The sequence below is a fragment of the Periplaneta americana genome, chromosome 3 (assembly GCF_040183065.1).
Source record: "Periplaneta americana isolate PAMFEO1 chromosome 3, P.americana_PAMFEO1_priV1, whole genome shotgun sequence".
Classification (NCBI taxonomy): domain Eukaryota; kingdom Metazoa; phylum Arthropoda; class Insecta; order Blattodea; family Blattidae; genus Periplaneta; species Periplaneta americana.
In genome coordinates this window covers 62,412,677-62,433,966 of record NC_091119.1, presented here as the reverse complement: position 1 = coordinate 62,433,966, position 21,290 = coordinate 62,412,677, and the positions used below count along the sequence as shown (strand labels likewise).

The window sequence follows — 21,290 nt, the reverse complement described above, 5'->3', positions numbered from 1 at the left end:
CGTGAGAATGGTCTCCGACATGACCAGCGCTATGTGCACCGACGTGAAAGATCGGGGCGCTTTAGCATATTGTGTTGGGGGTGGATGTCTTACGATGGACCTGGCGTTATAGACCGCATCGATGGCCGGTTTAATGCGGGAACTTACGAGCACATTCTGGAAAATATATTCCTTCCTCCCGCCCGAGAACGTTTTCCCGAAGGAACATTGCTGTTCCAGCAGGATAACCATCCCGTGCACTATGCTGCAAGCATTCAAAGATGGTTTCAAAGGAGACCCGAGATCGAAATCATTAATTTGCCTCCGAAGTCACCTGATTAGAATGTCATCGAAAATTTATGGGCGGAATTGAAAAAGAGAAGGATAGCCACCTATGTCCACCGACGCCCTCGAAATCGAGACGAATTGTGGGATCAAGTTGTTGACACCTGGGAAGATCTCGCTGGGGATCAGAACTTATTCCACAATCTCGTGACATCCATGCCGGATCGACTTAGAGCTGTAATAGAAGCTGATGGCATGTGGACAAGATTTTAAGTTGACAGGTCTCTTTTTGTTTCTTATGATTTTTGTTTGAGGAAGAATACTTTTAACTACCAAGTAAGATTTATTTTTTTTTGACGAGGTTCAGCCCACTTGTAAGACACAGAAATTGGGCATAAATTATTCCATATTTTTCGACAAATTAGACAGTCGAGGAACTCTGAACAAATTAATTACACCTCAATAAAAAATAGTTTTACCCGGGATCGAACACACGAGACGTTTCGGTTATATAGTGGAACCGACACGCTACTGTATGAACTACCGAGATAAGACAGTCAGAGCAGCAGTCCAGAATGTAGATCCCTTAGCAGGCATTTGCCATTCTGTACAGTGAAGCAATGATATTTTGTGACTCGACCTATGTTGTGAAATCCTGGCCTTAAATGGCAGTCTTCTTTGTGATCCTTATTCTGGTCCTTGTCCTTGTTGTGGTCCTTGTAACAATTCTTGTACTATTTGTCGTGTTATGTATCGTTACGTCGATAACGAGTGAACCGCGCTGTAGAACTTTAACTTCCGACGACCAAGAATCGTCTCATTCTTTTTCAGAGTAACTGTACATACTTGCAACTAGTTCGAAAAAATTGTTCACTATAAATTGAAAATGCATTGTGATGACCTGAGTTCAGTGGCGACTCGTCATATTTTTTGTTTGTAGGATATGGGATTGATGACTGATGACCAAGACAGAAACTAATAATAATAATAATAATAATAATAATAATAATAATAATAATAATAATAATAATAATAATAATAATATAGCGTGCGCAATTAATTTCTTGCTCTAGTTAAATTCTTCTAAATGATCAAATACAACTTCAGATATTCTTTCAGCAATTCTGTCGTCTGAAAGTCCTGTTAATTCTTGTAGGTACTGTATTTTATTGTACCTTATTTTATTTTTGTGTAATTTTGGTTTCTATTCATTTTATTGTTTATTATATCATTTTAAATTATTTATTATTTCATTTATTCTATTCTTTTAAAATGGCCAATGAACTGCATTTAAGGAGGCTACAAGGCTACTTGAAAATTCGTATTGTCTCTGACGGGGTTTCCACACCACCACCCAGAAAGAAGGGTCGTAGTATTAGGATATGCGGTCATATCCTCAATCGCGGTTAAAGTCAAGCCATACCCCGCCCTCCGCACCCACCCCTGTCCATAACTTCACTGCTAGAAAAAACCGTTTGTTGTAAGATATTTGGATGGTTCCTCGGCAAGTATTCCTAAGGTCTGAGATATGCAGTTGCGACAATTCACGACAGAAAGTGCAAATTTGAAGAAAATAATTACATCGGTACGCATTAAAAATCAAAGTTAAAATGTTTTCTGTCCTCACAGGCACGAAATTAAACTGTAGGATCATCCTCATATCCTTCATGGAGGAATCGCCATTGCCCGAGTTGGTTTCGTAGGAGGAGATGGAAGAATTCTGTACCACAGTCTAGTATATACAGTCACGAAGCTCAATACGTAGTAAATATTATGCATCCATAGATACTTGCTAACCACTAGGATCGCTAATATCGCCTCATTACAGACAATGCGAAATAGTACCGGCACAGTCAATTGTTCCTAGTACCCTCACAACTCAAGCTTGTGACTGTATATAGGCCCTACTAGACTGTGACTGTACCTCCGAACACGAACCGGATTGTACACTAAAGCACAGGTAAACAAAACTCAATGCGCCACCTCACTCCGTACTGAGTTGCATTGTAATTTCACTTCATTGTTAAGTTGTCTCGGATCCTGAAGGCTAGTTCACACTTTTCAAGTAACTTGAATTCAAGTCACTTGATTCGACGAACTTGAAAAGTGTGAACTATGTTTCAAGTTGACTTGAAGTCAAGTAACGGCTTGAATTCAAGTTTCAAGTGAAGTTGAATCCCTTTCTACGTTTTACTTGACTTGAAAGGACACTTGAAAAGTGTGAACGTCAGTTTATAACTTGAATTCAAGGATAAAAGCGCGGGAATTCAAATTAACAACTTTAAATAGCGTTAAAATAACAGCTGATTGTTTTTCTGTTCTACTGGGAACGTAAAAATAATAGGAAATAATAGTAAGTGAAATAATGACCAAATATTTGAGTTTCTGAAGTTGTATAAAACTCACGAAGGCCTGCGGATTATAGAAACTGCAAAGTTTCGTAATAGAAATGTAAAGGAAGTTGCCAAGGAAGGAAGAGTTCATTGTAGGCCTACATAGAACTGAACGGCAGAGATTTTAATGTGGAACGCAGAAGAGATAGATATGAAAGACAATAAAAACTATTAAACTGTAGATAGAGAAGAAGTGAGGAAGATAAGAGGAATTAAGAAAAGAAGAGTGTAGCTTCAAGGGATGACATTTATCGGCCGAAACTGGCATGGTTCAATGTGGTTGACAGATTTTTTTGGGAAATGTAAAAGCTTCAAGATAATCAATTTCAATTATGGTAAATCAGACTTGCTTATATTTAATTATATTTGCGACAAGGGTTATTAAATCTGCTTGAAGATTTCACTCATTCTCTTTGTCTCGGATCCTAAGCCTGCTCATAACCGTCCATCAGAGCCAGTCGGAGTGCACGATTTACGAGACACGGCGTAGACTCCTAGGCTTCGGGAGTGTTCTCGATGCCAGGCGAAGGACAACCTCTGGCGAGACTGCCTTGTATAGCGTAATTATGAGAAATGAGCATGCTGTCTTTTGGAATAGCCTACGCTTAACTGGCGTGACCTTCGATACTCGAGAACTGTACTATCTGGTAATAGTTAGGCACATGTTTTAGTCATCTCCGCAATAACTCCGGAGCTTAAAAATTTCCTACTATAAAGAATCAACAACTTTGAGAGGTTAACAGAAGTTAAGGATGTTTGAGAATAAGGCGCTTAGGAAAATATTTGGGGCTAAAAGGGATGAAGTTACAGGAGAATGGAGAAAGTTACACAACGCAGAACTGCACGCAATGTAGGCCCTATTCTTCACCTGACATAATTAGGAACATTAAATCCAGACGTTTGAGATGGGCAGGGCATGTAGCACGTATGGGCGAATCTAGAAATGCATATAGAGGTGTAATTGGGAGGTCGGAGGGAAAAAGACCTTTGTGGAGGCCGAGACGTAGATGGGAGGATATTAAAATGGATTTGAGGGCGGTGAGATATGATTATAGAGACTGGATTAATCTTGCACAGGATAGGGATGGATGGCGGGCTTATGTGAGGGCGGCAATGAACCTGCGGGTTCCTTAGAAGCCATTTGTAAGTAAGTAACTAATATTAATGTAATCATGCTGTTATGTACAGTTCGCCTCTCGCGGTGCACCGAGAGCAGGGTCGCTCAGAGACCGAAAGACTAAAGTGATTGTAGAGTCGGAAATGCGTTAAACTACTGACCCTATTAACACGAAACTTAAACACATCACTACTGATATCAATGGGAGTATGTATACAAAAAATCAAGTCTCTAGCTAACGAAATGTAGAAAATAGGTATTTCACCCATCGCCTCCCTTAATGACTAATACGTGAAGGCAGTGGCGATTTCTCTTAAGGAGCACAGGAGCAGTGCACCACCTCTTCAAATAACACATGTTTTTAAATTTACTGTATATCAATGAGCTGCAGTAGACTATGTGAGCGACATAATTCTTTATTATAATACGTTACTATGTAAAAATAACGCTGCACATGTACTGGTCTTGTTGACGCCTGGGACTTAGGTTTACCACTCGACACTTGCGGCACACTGTTCCATTCGAGCATGCGCAGTAGTAGAGTTTCACTGGCAGGCTTTGGAGCATGTTAGGGAGCCAGTACAATGTGCGTAAGAGGGGTTAGGAGCACTTTCAGATGTGTTCTGCAGTCGCTGTTTGGCCCGTTCTATCATAAATATTGCAATGAATAGTGTGCAAAATCTTTTAAATATGTAATTTTCTGTAAGAACTTTACACGAAAAGATAAAAATAAAGAAGATGGGTAGACGTACACAGGAATTAAAATTATAAGTGACGAAGAATAGTAATAGAGAAGTGACAAGAAAATTCAACATTCGGACTTACGAAAAATACAATATGTGGCTGCAATATAAAAGACGCTGTATTTTGTTTTCCTTGCCTATTGTTCGGCGGCGAACATTCATTGACAAAAACAAGTAGGCTACGTGTTATGAATTGTATTTATTCTTCTGTTTGAATGTAGGACTGTGCGTAGTAACTAAATAATTTTGATTATCGTTCTGTAGGTATGATTGATTTGAAGCACATGAATGAAAGAAATAAAAACACGATTCTTCAGCTGCACACTCAACAATAATGTTAAATTAGCAGTGTTGGGTCAAACAAACATATAGATACAATTGGATTGTTGCACTTCACAATGATAAAGTTACCAAGAACAGATATGTGCGTGCGGTTTTGTTGCTTTAAGAGGTCACGAAGAGGGAAACTCATCTTTAAACGCTAGTATTTTTCTTGGCCTGATCAATTTCAGTTCTGAATTAGACGCACTCTTAAGGAACATTTGGAAAGACCAACAGTGTTTAAGAGCACACCAAACACTATACAGAACGAAGTCCTTCAAGCCATTTTGATGTATGCCATGATGAGATTTCAAAGAAATAAAGAAAGCTGCTGACTTTTAGCAGTTAAGGCTGATGAGACGACACACGTATCGAATGCTTGTGAACGTGTGAACTGTGTTATAAAACGCAATATAGCGAAAACAATATTTACGGTGTGCTGCAATAGAAATTGAACATTTTACTTTGCTATCTATATCTACATATATAACATATATTAGTAGTTATGTCGTGGTTAGTACCTATAATAATAATAATAATAATAATAATAATAATAATAATAATAATAATATGATAATCATAATCATAATAAATATTTGTGCACCACCAGGATTATTTATCACCACACGCCACTGCGTGAAGGCGATGATGAACTGTGAAGAGCCAGAGGCATATAGAAAGAACAATGTCGGATGGGGACAGAGTAAGTCTGTAAACTGTAACTGATTCAACTGCATGAAACTGGGAAGAGACTAAGCTTAACAGGTATATTTTTCTTGATGATGATGATGATGATGATTTTTTATTTTAGTAGATTATTTTACAACGCTTTATCAACATCTTAGGTTATTTAGCGTTTGACTGAGATGAAGGTGATAATGCCGGTGGAATTAGTCCGGGGTCCAGCAGTCCGGGGTCCAGCACCGATAGTTACCCAACATTTGCTCATGTTGGGTTGAAGGAAACCCCCGGAAAAAAAACCTCAATCAGATAACTTGCCTCAACCTGGAATCGAACCCGGACCACCTGGTTTCGTGGCCAGACGCGCTAACTGTTACTCCACAGTTGTGGACTGATGATGTGATGATGATGATGAAGATGATGATGAAGATGATGATGATGATGATGATGATGATGATGATGATGATGATGATTGTAAGTTCAACTTGGACAGCAAAACTGTCGATACGCACTGTTTTTAGGTCACTAAGGTGTGTCTGTGCAGTAAACAAACGGGAATAATCGCGATCCATATAAGTTTCCATGCATAATGACGTCCTTGGGGAGATAAGGCAGGGCGCGTATTTAATGGCTTATCATTGCAAAACAATTAACGCCACTGCTTGCATGTTGCAGATGGAGTACGCTGCCATAGACCACACGGCGGGCTACAAGATCCTGCCGTCCGATGTCGCCAGCGAGGCGCCCGCCCACGAACCCTCCGCCAGGGACGACGAATCTCAATACGAAAATGGCGACTCGGCGGCCGTGGCCCCTCCTATGCCGAGGTCCCCCGAGCCGGACAACGGTTCGGATTCGACGAGCCGCGCATGCGCCGACGAGCCGGCCCCGCCCACCGGCTACTGTCCTCTGCCCGCGGTCGACTACCACAACGGATACCCTGACAAGTTGCAGGAGCCGCCGATAGAGCCCGCCGTCGTCGACGAGGGGCGCGAGGAAGGGAGAGACGGCCCCGAAGAAGCGGAGGATTCGTACAGCGGGCAAGTGGACGGCGGCGATCGTCGCGATGATAGCGTAGTGCTGCACTCGGAGGAGAAAAGACGCTGTCTGCGCATAGAGGACGACTACCCCCAGCAAGTCGTGGTGTCCGAGGGCTCGCACCTGTCGTATCTGAGGGTGGTTCAGGGCCGCTACGTGACCCTGGAAGGCGAACACCACATAGAACAGCTGACAAACAATGACATGCCGTACACCTCCGCGCCACCCAGCCTGGAGGACCTGCGCATGAGACACGCGGCGGAGGAAGGGCTGGTGCAGCAGGGCTTCCTAGGGATGCGCCACCGCGGCGAGGGCTTCTCCCTGGGGGTGCTGTTCCCCCACTTGACGGCCCCCAAGACGGGCGCCGAGACGCACTTCGCTTCGCACCAGGTGCTGGACATGGTGGACAAGAGCCGCGCGCACCACCACCACGTGAACGGCATCGACGACGTGATCCACGCGACGCTGAAGCAGGACGACGAGGTCAGCGCGTCCGAGGATGCGCGGGGCGAGAGGGCGCACCACCACCCCCCGCAGTGGGGGTCGCCGGCCCACGAGCAGGAGGAGTACCTGCACCAGGAGTCGTCGTCCCCGGAGGTGGGCCGCAGCGCGACCCCGCAGCATCACAGAGGGGCAGGTGGAGGGGGGAGGACGCCGTTGCTAGGTAACAGCAGTCTGCAGTCAGGTGCGGGCGGGAGCAGCTCGTTCACGCATCTGACAGCCCTGCAGCCGTCCGCGTCCTCCACGCCGTCTCCGCTCGAGCTGGGAGCGAGCACGACGGCCGAAGGCGGAAGCGTCCTGCAGCAGTTGAGCCCCGCCACGGAGGAGGAGGCGGGGGAGCACCGCGAGATGTACGCCTCCACCCCCACGTCCGCGCTGGAGCATCACCACCACCCCCTGTCCGGCTTGCACCACGGGAGCTTCCACCCCCACGACCCGACGGCAGTGAGCAGCGCCTCGGCCAGCCTGTCCAGGTGAGTCTTTATTCCACCAACAGAGCCTAAGTAGCATTAGGAAGAAGGTTGTGTTCCACTAAAGCTTCTTGTAGGCCCACTGGTGTGTTTACTTGATACTGCGCCCCTGCTAGTAACGAGTAGCGCTTGCGTTCTTGTGAGTCACAGTAAGTTATTATTAGTCTGTTAGACAATTGTATCGTTTACAGGTGAAAGGAAGGTCGTACGTTTAACTGTTATTCGATATCTTATAGCCTATTTACATTAAGTGATTTAAATATGTCATCCTAAAGTGATAGCGAAGTTAAGTGATTTGTTGCTTGTTCGAAAAAAGAATAAACTGTTCTATCTTTTAACACGAGGCGCGACGTCGAGCTTTGGAATTAGATCTCCATAGCCTATAGAAACAATGCATTGTCAGCTAGACGTCAATTACCAACTACGTAAACCACATTCATACCTTAAGCGCGTCTGGCTGCGAAGCCAGGTGGCCCGGGTTCGAATCCCGGTCGGGGCAAGTTACCTGGTTGAGGTTTTTTCCGGGGTTTTCCCTCAACCCAATAGGAGCAAATGCTGGGTAACTTTCGGTGCTGGACCCCGGACTCTTTGACCGGCATTATCACCTTCATATAATTCAAACGCTAAATAACCTAGATGTTGATACAGCGTCGTAAAATAATCCAATAAAAATTAAAAAAAATACATTCATACCACAAAATCCTTTACGTTTGTTTGAACGTAAACAAGTCAATGAATAAATTATTACGCCATTTTGACTATTAATTAGTCTAATGATAATAATAATAATAATAATAATAATAATAATAATAATAATAATAATAATAATAATAATAGAACGCATTTCCTAATACTACAACATGTTTTGTGGAACGGAAACTACAATCCCACGGTTTACAAGAAATCTTATTTGTACCTTTTTAATTATTTTATTACTACCTACTTTTATAAAATGGGTCGTTGGGCAACACTCATTATTTCAAGTTGTTACTGACAGAACAGATGACATTCACAAATTAGCTACAGTAAAATTAGCTTGAAATGTAATATAAAATCTTCCTTCCTACTAACACTTGAATAACATTTCTGTTTTTCGCTTAAATTCAGTTGCGTTGCATGTCACACTAAGATAGAGGCAGACTGACAGTTTCCGTAGAAATTAAATTGGACGTCACTGTATAAAATAACTTTGTGTTATGCTATCGTCTTTCATTGGGAATGCAGTGTGATAAACAGGATCACACTCAATTTAACTTCAGGGTGTAGCCTAGATCTATGGATGAGGAGAACTGAAGAATCACGCAGAACCGTGTCAAACACGTGTTTTCTAACAGTTCGGCGAAATACTATTCAAAATGCACTTTTAATCTGTTCCTGGGAGCTGTTTCTATGTTAAAAATTCGTCTGTCAGCCAGTTTCGTTTATTTTAACTTTTCCTTCACTAACTTACAAGCTACGTAGACTACCCATGTGCGTCTTGAACCTACGAAGAGCACAGTTTGCTGCTGCCTTCTCATAGCAGTCAGTGAAACAGTGCTTAGTTGGTTAAAAATTTTGCAACGGGGAAATTAAGATAGTTTTCAGTTTTACGTATTCCTGCGCTTCAGGAATAAAGACAGCCGCCTAGATTCAGACGGATCTGTCGTAGTGGAGCTGTGAGATAGTGAACAGATCCGGAAACCGATTACTTACAGTCTAATAAATGACATGACGTAGCAAGAACGAGGATGTCATGGAAATGGCAGTAAACCTCTAATCAGGCAAAATTGTCACAGACTTTTATATGTCGGAAATCGATCTCAGGTTCAAAAGACAGTGTGCAAAGTTCTACGCTTTGTGTGTGAAGGTGAGAGTTTGCATTTTATTCTATCATGCGGAGATAAAAGGCTTTCGACTTCTAGATGGAGGGTGAAGTTGTCAGACCAGAAACTAAGATGGCTTCTGAATTTCTGATTAGATTGTTTCCCCTAGACTTAGTTATCAGACGTAAATTACGCCTTTGCGATGTTTTGAAGGATCATTTGGCATAGTATTTCGAGGAAAAAGACTGGGGGAAGATGTATCTGTTTTCTTTTATTGCTTGAAGACATTCGGAACATAGCAGCTTAACTGTTTTATATTTCAGCAGAAAGAGCCATTCCTCTTGAATGAAAACCAGTAGATAGACCTATGAATTAGGTGAGCCGATTTCGGGATATAAAGCGAAGTTTCAAAGTGACTGAGTCCATTCTCAAATGAATTATAACTTACGTCACTTCATCTTATTTCACTTACGTAGTTATGTTTGCCACCACCATAACCATTGTATTTCAGGAATGTGGGACAGTTATTATTATTATTATTATTATTATTATTATTATTATTATTATTATTATTTATCAATGCTATTAGTACCGGTGTTATATAAAGCTTGACACACGACATTTACAATTAAGGGCCAATCAGCATCGTTTAACTGCCGATCACTTTCGTAAAATGTAAAATTTTTAGGATGGTAACTCAGTTGGAATACTTGTTAAATATAAGTCGATCGAGAAGTTCATTTCTTGTAGGTATTAGTAGAGGCAAAGTTGTTGTTATGATCATCATCATCATCATCATCATCATCATCATCATCATCATCATCTTCATCATTATCATTAATTTCTCACCTTTAAGCCTATTATGTTGGTTCGCTACAAATAGGAACTGTCGCATTGACAGCTTTACCTGAAAGCTACATTTGCATATTTTTCTGTTGTTAATTTATAGGCTATTAGAGTGCAAAGGATTGTTACGCACATTGATAGATTGGCAGATTGTTTTCATCATCATCATCATCATCATCATCATCATCATCATCATCAATTTTTCACCTTTATGTCTATTATACTGGTTCGTTACAAATAGGAAATGTGGCATTGATAGCTTTACCTGAAAGCTACATTTGCATATTTTACTATTATTAATTTATAGGCTATTAAAGTGCAAAGGATTGTTACGCACATTGATAGACTGGCAGATTGTTTTCATCATATAAAATATTGATACACATCATTCCTCAGCTAAATAACAATTGAGGAGACGTTCACTTAATTCAACTTGTACAAGTTTTCGTCAAATATTGTCTGTTACATTAACGTACATATGCGGAGACTAAGATGAGGGCAGAAAATAGGAAAGATTCAAGAATGCTGGGTTTGCAGGGAAAGACTGCCTCATGAGCAGAAAACTATGAATGAATGAATAGACTATCTCTTGTCTTTAGCCCAATTCTGTAAAGAGGCCTAATATCGCCAATGATGACATACAATTGTTATTATACCAATATTCCTCCCTCCCGTTCCGAAACAGTTGCATAGCGAAGCAGTTCAACTACAAATTTTATATGCCGAAGATACGTATTCCAATTTCAATTTCATTTTGTGGTGAACAACAAAAATGAGAGCGGTTCTTCGAAGTGTCCTGTTTACCTTACCATACAGCACTGTAATGCAATCGCAGACAAATACCCTAACACAGGGTTAAGTTAGGGGGAGCTTTAAGGTAAGCGTTCACTACATCGTATCGCACTCATCGGACGAATCGCACGGGTCGGAAACTATCTTTACTCTAATTGTTATGTAACCGCGTTCACTACAACGTATCGCACGCATGGGCTCTCGGCGAATCCGTCCACGTTTCTCGGATGAGCAACTTTTCCGATGCGTGCGATCATGGCCTTCTTTAATAAATCAATTTTAATTGCTCAACTGTTACTATTATGTTGTTCCATGTTCAGTGTCGCACCAAAATGACAGACGGAAAACTTATTTCGCTTGTAGAAAACTGCGAATAATTATATAATTTGAGGCATTCCCATTACAGTAATCAAGTCGTTTCTTACATAATATATATTATGTAACCAATATCTCTTTCGTTTCTTCCTCTTCAATTAGGAAGCATGAAACAAATACAAATTCTTATTCGTTAAAACTTCTCTGTTTTCAGCAATGTTAATATCGTACGTAATATATTTTAAACAGCTGATACAGAATCCGATGAGACGATGAGGTAGAACCGTTACAGTGAACGCACTCCACTTAAAATATCCGTTGCGTGCGATTCGTACAAGGAGTGCGATACGATGTAGTGAACGCTTACCTTTAGGGCTACTTCCATGTGAGAGAGGTTCTATGCTGACTTCCAGCTAGGATCATTTCCAATCCACACCGGCTGACCACGTTAAGGTTCGCTGAGTATCCAGGTTTAAAGAAAGCAACCCCGCTTCCTCCTAAACCAGCGCCTCGCGCGCGTAGTGGAATGGAGGTCGGAAAGGATATGTTGATATCTAGCGTGTAGTAACAGGAGAACCGCGGGAAAACCACCAACTGAAAGCCTTGTCGGCTACAAGTGTCACTATGGATTTTTAAAATAAAAAGCCCAGGCTTACACGGGACTCGAACTCGGACCGAAGGTTTAGGCCATTTAGTCAATGCAGAGATAATAGAGGGTTTCATATCTGACCAGCCATTTGAATGAAAATAGAGTGTGAGTAAATAAGAAACAGAATTTCGCAAAACTTACAGCGAGAATGGGAATTCGATAGCGTGATTTCTTTAGATTATTGATGACGACACTAATTTCACACATTAATAGGCCTACTTGTAATGTGGATTGCTATCCTGATGAACGTTTGGTTTCCGAAGGCAGTTTTATCTTTGATAGACTACACCTGAGAGGATAAAAAGAAAGGAGGGAGCACTCCAAGCAAATATGCTTGATATCAGTGCGACGGATATGACGTCTGCCCCATAATCCTCCGTGAAATACCGCCAATCGCCAAATATTCAATTGCTACTATCGGTTTCGGTCATACGTAAACGGTTTAGAATAGATGTGGAGGTAACAGGAGTACAAGCAGATTATTGTATCACTGTAAATTTCACTTTATATTTATTAAAAGTGTTATGGTTGTGACATGGACTGAATATTTCATTTCCACATTCTTTCTTTTATCAAGAAGGATGTTGGCACTCCGTCACATGTTAAAGCATAGGGGGACATATCAACGGACATATTCTGTAGTTGAGCCGAACAGAATATTAGTTTATTTATAAAAAAGTAACACTTGCTGAACTTGACTACACTTTTGAAATATTCAAAACAACATGAAACAATTTGTAATCTTAATAATACGAACAAAACAGCTGATAAACACACCGGAAAAAGAGATGAACTATGGGTAATTTGACGGCCATACTAGTACACCTTTTTGGTTCCACCGTTTCAAGCTTATGGCCCAGGGTTGGACTACACCCATTCAAACATCGGCAAAGAGTACAACGGGAAATAAGTTACGAATCATCATCACAACAGATTACGAGAAACATGCACTAATAAACCAGTACCTCAATGGAACTTTGAGAGAAAGACGATATTTTGCGAACAAATCAAACATCAGAACTTTCACATGTTGATTAATCACGTGCTAACATTTTCATTAACTCTTCTAAAAAAATTTCACAAGAGCCTGTCTCAATGTCGTCTATCACAGTCGTGTCAAACTCAGTGCCACCATAAACCTACACAGAGCACGGTACCAGACTCGGGGCAGATGACGTAAAGCAGACGACAAAACAGTCGTACCTGCATCCATTGTTCTGTGACCGATCATATTACCGTGTGCGAATGTAAGACCAGGGAAATTTCTTGTGCACGATTAGCTGCAGTATTTTTTAGCTACAAGCCTATGGTCTCGAACTTCGGAGATTCATTTGGACATACATTCTTTGCTGTTGTTAAAATGCAGTCCTTAATAAATTGTCCGTCTGAGTAAGTTCCAAGTCTTGCGACAATCATGCGCGCTAATTCATAACTTGCTCTCACAGCATCAACACTGTAGCCTACACCTCCATGTTCTACGAAAAAAATTATAAATGTGTAGGTTATAAAAACACTTTAAGAACAGTGCGCTAACCGACAGGTTATTATCTCAGTTTTCACAGAATCCCATGAAGCTTTCACAAACTTAAGGCTGGTTCACAATAAATCGGGAACGGAAAACGACAACGAGAACGAGAACGGAAATAATGTTAAAATAAATGTATTTAAATGTGAACATTCACAATATCTAATTGTGAATGCTCACATTTAAATACATTTATTGTAACAACATTTCAGTTCTCGTTGTCGTTTTCATTCCCGGTTTATTGTAAACCAGCCTTTAGTATCGATGCACCATGCTCTTCAGACCTATTTTCAATGAAAAAACTGCATCTTATGCCCCGGAAAATACGGTACATAGCGTGGAATGTAATTATAATAAACAATAAAATAGAATAAACAAGTAGGTAATTATAATAAAAAATGTGTACCTTACGGAATAATTTTAACGTTTATTTGTGTCACTCTTTTTAAACTTGTAGTTATTTCCTTCATACTCTAGTATAAACTTAATGATCAGTTTCAAATGATACATAAAATGGCAAACTTACTAGTGTTAATTATATAAGCACATGTGGCTTACAGTTGTTTCGGTGTATACTGTACACCATCATCAGAGCCAATTAGATCCTGGCGTCATCTAGATATCGCTGCCTGTTGTAAGGTGTGTTTGCGTGTTGAAAAGTGGAGTCAAATAGTGAGTGTGTTCTGAACACACTGTTTCAAAACACACTCACTATTTGACTCCACTTTTCAACACGCAAACACACCTTACAACAGGCAGCGATATCTAGATGACGCCAGGATCTAATAGGCTCTGATGATGGTGTACAGTATACACCGAAACAGCTGTAAGCCACACGTGCATAATTAACACTAGTAAGTTTGCCATTTTATGAATAATTTGTATTCAGGTGTTAAAAGTAGTGTACGCAAGATTCAAGATGGATCAGTTTCATATTTTCTTGGGTCATCGAAATGCAGGTCTATTACTGGTACAATTTTTTTAACCATGTTACTATGAAACAGATCTTTAGTTTCCTCTTAGGATTGTACAACAGTAAATAGGTTTACATGTACTAATCAGTAAAACTACGGTAAATAGCATTTAACTTACGAAAATCTAGTCTTTCAGGTGAGCTCCCTGTAAAGCAGATTTGAATAATTTCAAGGAAAAATTGTTCCGGGGCCGGGTATCGAACCCGGGACCTCTGGTTTAACGTACCAGCGCTCTACCACTGAGCTACCCGGGAACTCCACCCGACACCGTTCCAACTTTTCCCTTTATATCCACACAACTCGCGTGGGCTGACGAAACGCCAGAGACCCACAACGAGTGCACACAATCTCTGTGTGACTTGGAATTGTGGTTTTCTGTTAACGTACACAGTGACGTATATATTATGCAAATCTAGTCTTTCAGGTGAGCTCCCTGTAAAGCAGATTTGAATAAATCAAAATCGTCACCTGAATGCAAGAACTAGGTAACTTGATTTTTCATATTTTGTGACATTGCCTATTTACTTATTTATTGCACTAAGGAATATGTCTTGTTTTCTTTTACCTATTTGTTATATTGGTAAATAGATGTCGCTGATATCGTTCGATCTGTTACCTAGTTCTTGGATTACATTTTGTGCGATTTTTGCTATACTATAAAAGGGGTAACTAAAAAACGCAAATTTCGAGTTACCTAGGCCTAGTTCTTGCATTCACGTGACGAAATTATATCTCTACCCCGAACTCTTCTCCCGTTCACCATTCCTTCCAGTGCATTCTTCAGTAGACAGTTTCTTCTCAGGCAGTGACCCAGCCAATTCCTTTTTCTCCTCCTGATCAGTTTCAGTATTATTTTTCTTCACTCACTCTTCATTTCTTAATCTGTCTGTCCATTTCACACGTTCCATTCTTCTCCACATCTACATTTCAAATACTTCTATTCGCTTCTCTTCACTTCGTCGTAATATCCATGTTTCTGCGCCATACTATGCCATCCTTCACACAAAGCACTTAACTAGTCTCTTCCTTAGTTCTTTTTTTTTTCCAGAGGTCCGCAGAAGATGCTCCTTTTTCTATGAAGAGCTTCCTTTGCATTTTGAGTTCCTGGCAGCAGCTCATGTTATTGCCTACATCTCTAAGTATTTGAAGCTGTCCACTTGCTCTACTATCTGATTTAGAATTCGCAGGTTTGCCTTCTTTATTTTTCTTCCGATAACCAAGTCAAAAGGAGGATAGCAATGGCCAAGGAAGCTTTTAATAGAAAAAGGAGCATTTTCTGCGGACCTCTAGGAAGAGACTAGTGAAGTTCTGTATGTATATGGAATATGGCAAAAACATGAACATTACGACGAAGTGAAGAGAAGCGAATAGAAGCATTTGAAATGTGGATATGGAGAAGAATGGAACGTGTGAAGTATACAGACAGAATAAGAAATGAAGCCGTGTTGGAAAGAGCTGGTGAAGAAAGAATGATGCTGAAACTGATAAAGAAGAGGAAAAGGAATTGGTCGGGTCACTGGCTGGGAAGAAACTGCCTGCTAAAGGATGCACTGGAAGGAATGGTGAACGGGAGAAGAGTTCGGGGTAGAAGAAGATATCAGATCATAGACGACATTAAGATATATGGACCATATGAGGAAACGAAGAGGAAGGCAGAAAATAGGAAAGATTGGAGAAAGCTAGGTTTATAATGAAAGACCTGCCCTTGGGCAGAACTACTTGGAGGATTTAGTGAAGAATTGTTTTCAGAACATGGGAGGGGTGATAGTAGGAAGAAGAATAAAGTGCATTAAGACAAGAGATATAAAATTAATAAATTTACGTTGTAATTAAATATATCACTTTGTACGTGTTTTACATTCTGGGAGTACGAATGGATTGTGTTCAATGTATTCTGTTTCCTTACTGTTATATCTTTTACGATAACCTATAAGCTATTATCAACTGATAGGCTACTATAATACGAGTATCAGGTATCAGTTCCAGTGTCTGTTCAATAACAGCCAGAGCCGTCTCTCGATTATCAGGCGTTTGTATAAAGAGAAAGTAATGTGATACTGAAAACATGATTATGCCTATGAGACATTCTTAAGCAGACAAAAAATCGATTAAGTTGAAAAGCGTTTGGTATATTGAAGTGGCTTTTTTGTTAAAGTATAATAATAAGTTCTAGTGTTTGAATACGTGAACATTAATATCTTTTTAATAGCATTTTCTGATGGGGGGGAAGCTGAATTTCCTGGACATGTGTGGTTTCTGCAATTCACGGCTAATAACAATCATTTTATTTCTTTAAAATATTTTTTTTGGATGAATAATACGAAGGACAATTTTTTTTATCTTGTAAAGAACTTTAAATGTAGGCCTATAGGCCCATTTAAACCAAGAAATTGAAAAAAATACACAAACACAGAAAAATGCAAAATTATGTGAATAGCATATAATAATTCTTCAAATCTTTCAATCCTATAAAAGAAAGAAAAGCAAAGTGAACATTTTTTTTTTTTTAGTTGCTAAAAATTCCGGGTATGGGTGAATTCAGACATGCATGTAGAGTATGAAGAATGTTAGTTGGGAGACCTGAGGGAAAAAGACCTTTGGGGTGTTCGGGACGTAGATCGGAGGATAATATTAAAAAGGATTTGAGAGATGTGGGATGTGCTAGGGACTGAATTAATCTTACTCAGGATAGGGACCGATGGCGGGCTTATTGAGGGCGACAATGATGATCCGGGTCTTATGGGGTTAGGTACAGCTTACAGCAGTAAAATGTTTGGAAATATTCAACATTTTTTCCTCCATTACTGTATCTTGTACAATAATGAAAATTGGTATGTGTAAAACACTGTGCTTCTGCTATATGAAAAAAGTATTTTTACGATTAAAAATATATATATATATTTAAATTCATAATGGTGGTAGTACCCTAGGACTCGCGTTACGGAATGCGCGCTGGTTCGAGTCCTCATGGGGGAAGAAATTTTCTCATGAAATTTCGGCCAGTGTATGGGACCGGTGCCCACCCAGCATCGTGATGCACTTGGGGAGCTACGATAGGTAGCGAAATCCGGTTGCGAATACCAGCTATAACGGCTGGGAGGATCATCGTGCTAACCACACGATACGTCCATTCTGGTTGGATGATCGTCCACCTCTGCTTCGGCATGTGGGCGTGAGGCCAGCAGCCGGCTGGTCGGTCTAGGCCCTTCACGGACTGTAGCGCCACGGATTATTATTATTATTATTATTATTATTATTATTATTATTATTATTATTATTATTATTATTATTATTATAATGGTGGTAGTACACTGTGCAGTGATGTAGCGTTTCCCTCATAACTCATAAACTTGTTAACTTTTACATGTTCTCTTTCTTTTATTCTATTCCTGAAACTCATGTTTACAATATCATGCTCTTTCAGCTACATTCCTTGATAAGTCATATTTTATTTATTTTATGTTAGAAGGAAATATTGATATTTAACCATTTTTTAAACGAATTTATTTTTTATCACACAATCTATCAAAGGTAGAGAAGTGATCTTGCATCATATTGTAGATATGACATGCATAAATACACACAAAAAATTTCATCACAGAATGTTGAATAGATTTGAGTTATGTAGGAAACGCTTCATAACTGCACAGTGAACTGAATTTTGAATTTAGAAAAATGTAATTTTTTTTTAATTTTTTAATCGTAAAAATATTTTTTCATATAGCAGAAGGACAGTGTTTTACACATATTAGTTTTCATTATTGTACAAGATACAGTAATAATGGAGGGAAAAAGTTTAATATTTCCAAAATTTTACTGCTGTAAGCTGTACCTAACCCCTTAAATAAAAAATTCCACGTGCCCTGGATTTGTGGTGTTCCTGCAATTCACTGTAATTTATCACCGCTGTGAAATGCACAGTGAGAACTGGAGTGTTGGATTTCTGCACCACTTGAAAGCCCTATGTATGAATATTACAACCATATCAAAAACTGAATTTGAGAAAAATTGTGACTTGTGGGATTTCTGTAATTCACGGTTCAATTCCGATGGTGACACCAGCGAATAGGGATTATAAAGAATGGACACTGAGCGAATTTTCCTGTGTTTTTTTCTCTGTGCGCCAGCGGCTAGTTCTACTTTCAAGCGCTAGAGGTAGTGTAATCGAGCATACGCTAAGATAATTAATTGAGAATAGAGTTAAGGCACAGGATCCAAACATCGCCTACCTTATTGCATAATCCAGTACCGGTAACGCTTTGCTTCTAATAAATTCAAGTTAACAGCTTTTCCTTATTTCTCAGTGACAAACTAGTTGTAATAATAATATTTTATATTTCAGATATAATACATTATATTATAAAATAATATAATACATTATAAAATTAAGTATCGAATTCGTTTAATATTTGTATAATAATATAATATAGGTATATGGTTTTACTTCTCGTAAGAGTTTTGTTTTTCCATTTTCAGCGCTATCAAATCATTACATATTTTAATTGTTGTTGGGGTCAACGTCTCAACTCTCATTATAAAGGAACTCTATAGTCTAGACATTGCAGTTAATGAAGGATTTATTATTTTATGGATCCAATTTATTTTATTTGAGTACATAATGTACCTAGATGTATTAATTGTATGTGTTATATTTCCGCTGTGTCGACTGCTAGCTGGTGTGATGTCAGCGCCAACTCTAGGGAGAAAGCAGAATCTGACGCTTTAGCTGGCTTGAAGGTCATTGAAATCAGTCCGGCTACATCAAAGGTACCGACGCAAAGTGTCCATTCTTTATAATCCCTATTCGCTAGTGACACTGTGAACTCACCATTCAGTTGCTTCTAAGTTGTTGATACTCTGCTGCTAGCGATGGAACATTTCACTTTTCAGTGATGATAGATAGACCTACTAATTCTGAAATAGCGATTAATCAATGAGCTATTAAACTTAGGCTTTCGCCAAGTGCCACAATGAACAATAAAGTGACATCTTCTGTACTTCCACACCGGAAAGTGACTGTTTGAATTTCAAACTTTCTGCAACCTTCAGGATCGAAAATTCTAATCGCGGACATAAAGAACAATATGATTAAAAAATAAATAGGCCTAACTAATTGAAGATAAATTTCGTAACACAGTGTTTTGTATATTTTGTTTCAATAGTATTCAGTGCTGTTATATTAATTGTTTTCTTGACCATACGCCTTACCCGTTATTTTTTTCTATGGAAATACAGGCTTTTTCCGAGGTGGTGTTACAAACTTTCAGGGATGATGGCGAAGGGCACATGTATCAATTTGAGATAAGGAACCATGGTCCGGAAATGACTGAGTCGAAAGTTGTAAGCAAAAATAGTTGTGTGGATATGGAAATGTAATTTGGAACCACTTGCCCTCCTTCCCTTAACCTTTGGAACAGTCGTGGAAAGATAGTATGGGCCGGATGTCTCCTACGTGGGCACTTGTCGGATACAATCTGTGAGCTTGTCTACTGTTATTGGCTCATCCGTATTCGAAAATCAGTTCTGCTTATTCCGCTCTCTCCTCCATTTCACTAGGACTGATCGACTGGACACTACAACTTGTACACATACACTGCTGTCTACAGACGTGCATATCAGGACTGACCATGTCCTTTACATATTACGCTATCTGCAATGCTTTAGTGTAGTTTCCTGTCCCCATCCCTCAGACAGCGCATTGAATGGAATACTGTAAGTAGACAACGTAAACAACGTCAGATGAATACAGTGTGTGTATGATGTACAGATAAATACACATAAATAAGGTGTACAGAGGAATAAAATTATTTCATTTCCACAGAAATATTTTTGCTTGTAACTTTCGACTCGGTCATTTCCGGACCAGGGTTCCATATCTCAAATTGATACATGTGCCCTTCGCCATCATCCCTGAAAGTTTGTAACACCACCTCGGAAACACCCTGTATATTTCATTCTCCTCTCTCCATTCCTCCGACCACCATCTAATGAATATTTTCATGTTCAAAAAGAAATCAGAAATTATTTTGATTTACCTTTGAATAAAATTGTAAAACAAGCTTAATTTAAAGAAGATTCCATCAAGCTTTTATAGTAAAGACATACTTGCCTTGATGAATTCCGAAGCGTGTATCTGCAGCACTTCGGTGTTTTCCAACCATTCTTTTATATAGCGTATGTTTCTGTATTCCAGTGCTGTAGAGTGGACCATTTATGTTTATGGACATTGAAGAATACACAAAGTTAAAGTAAAATAATCCTGCAGTTTGAGAAGGGACGATAGGGTACACTTAAATGAACAGAAAACCTATATTATGTTTTGTGATTAAATGCACGATTAATTACAAAATTAAGTTTGAAGTTTCAACACTTTGGCAACATTGCTGCTAACTCACTCCTCTTTCTTCTCTTAAGACAGATGTAAGAGATCAGCGAACGAAGGTCTGTCTTCCTAGGTGAACTATCTTCCACCTCCCTCTCTGGCTACAACGCTGCAACCTGGTCGGATTGTTCAGTGGCTTGAAATGAGTGGTTTTAAATTAAATTTACACGAAAACCGTCCATGGTATTGAAATACGCTAGAGGGATAAATGATTCCTTATTAGATTTTCTATCGATATGGACAAAAATCGTAATCCTGCTCGCAATAGTTACTGAATAAGAGGGTGTTAAAAATTTGGAAAAAAAAATATTTATATTTTTTTTAGAAAACTATGAATTTTTTACCAATATGATATTACACTTTACAATATGACTATTCGCTGTGAAAACCTGGAGGATTATTCACTTTCACCCTGCATATTAAGAACAGCTAGAGATGATCTTCGTGTACAAAAATTAGGCACTCATACGCCGTATG

The 21,290-nt window shown here is 39.5% G+C and overlaps 1 protein-coding gene across 1 annotated transcript in view; it reads left to right on the top strand.

The window, feature by feature from the left end:
- The first annotated feature begins 5,523 nt into the window (after positions 1–5,523).
- LOC138697028 (uncharacterized) overlaps positions 5,524–21,290 on the top strand; it is a 343,065-nt gene continuing 327,298 nt past the window's right edge. The window contains exons 1-2 of the mRNA XM_069822620.1: positions 5,524–5,541; positions 6,195–7,531. Coding sequence (XP_069678721.1) covers positions 5,524–5,541; positions 6,195–7,531 — 1,355 coding nt within the window. The remainder of the gene's footprint in view (positions 5,542–6,194; positions 7,532–21,290) is intronic.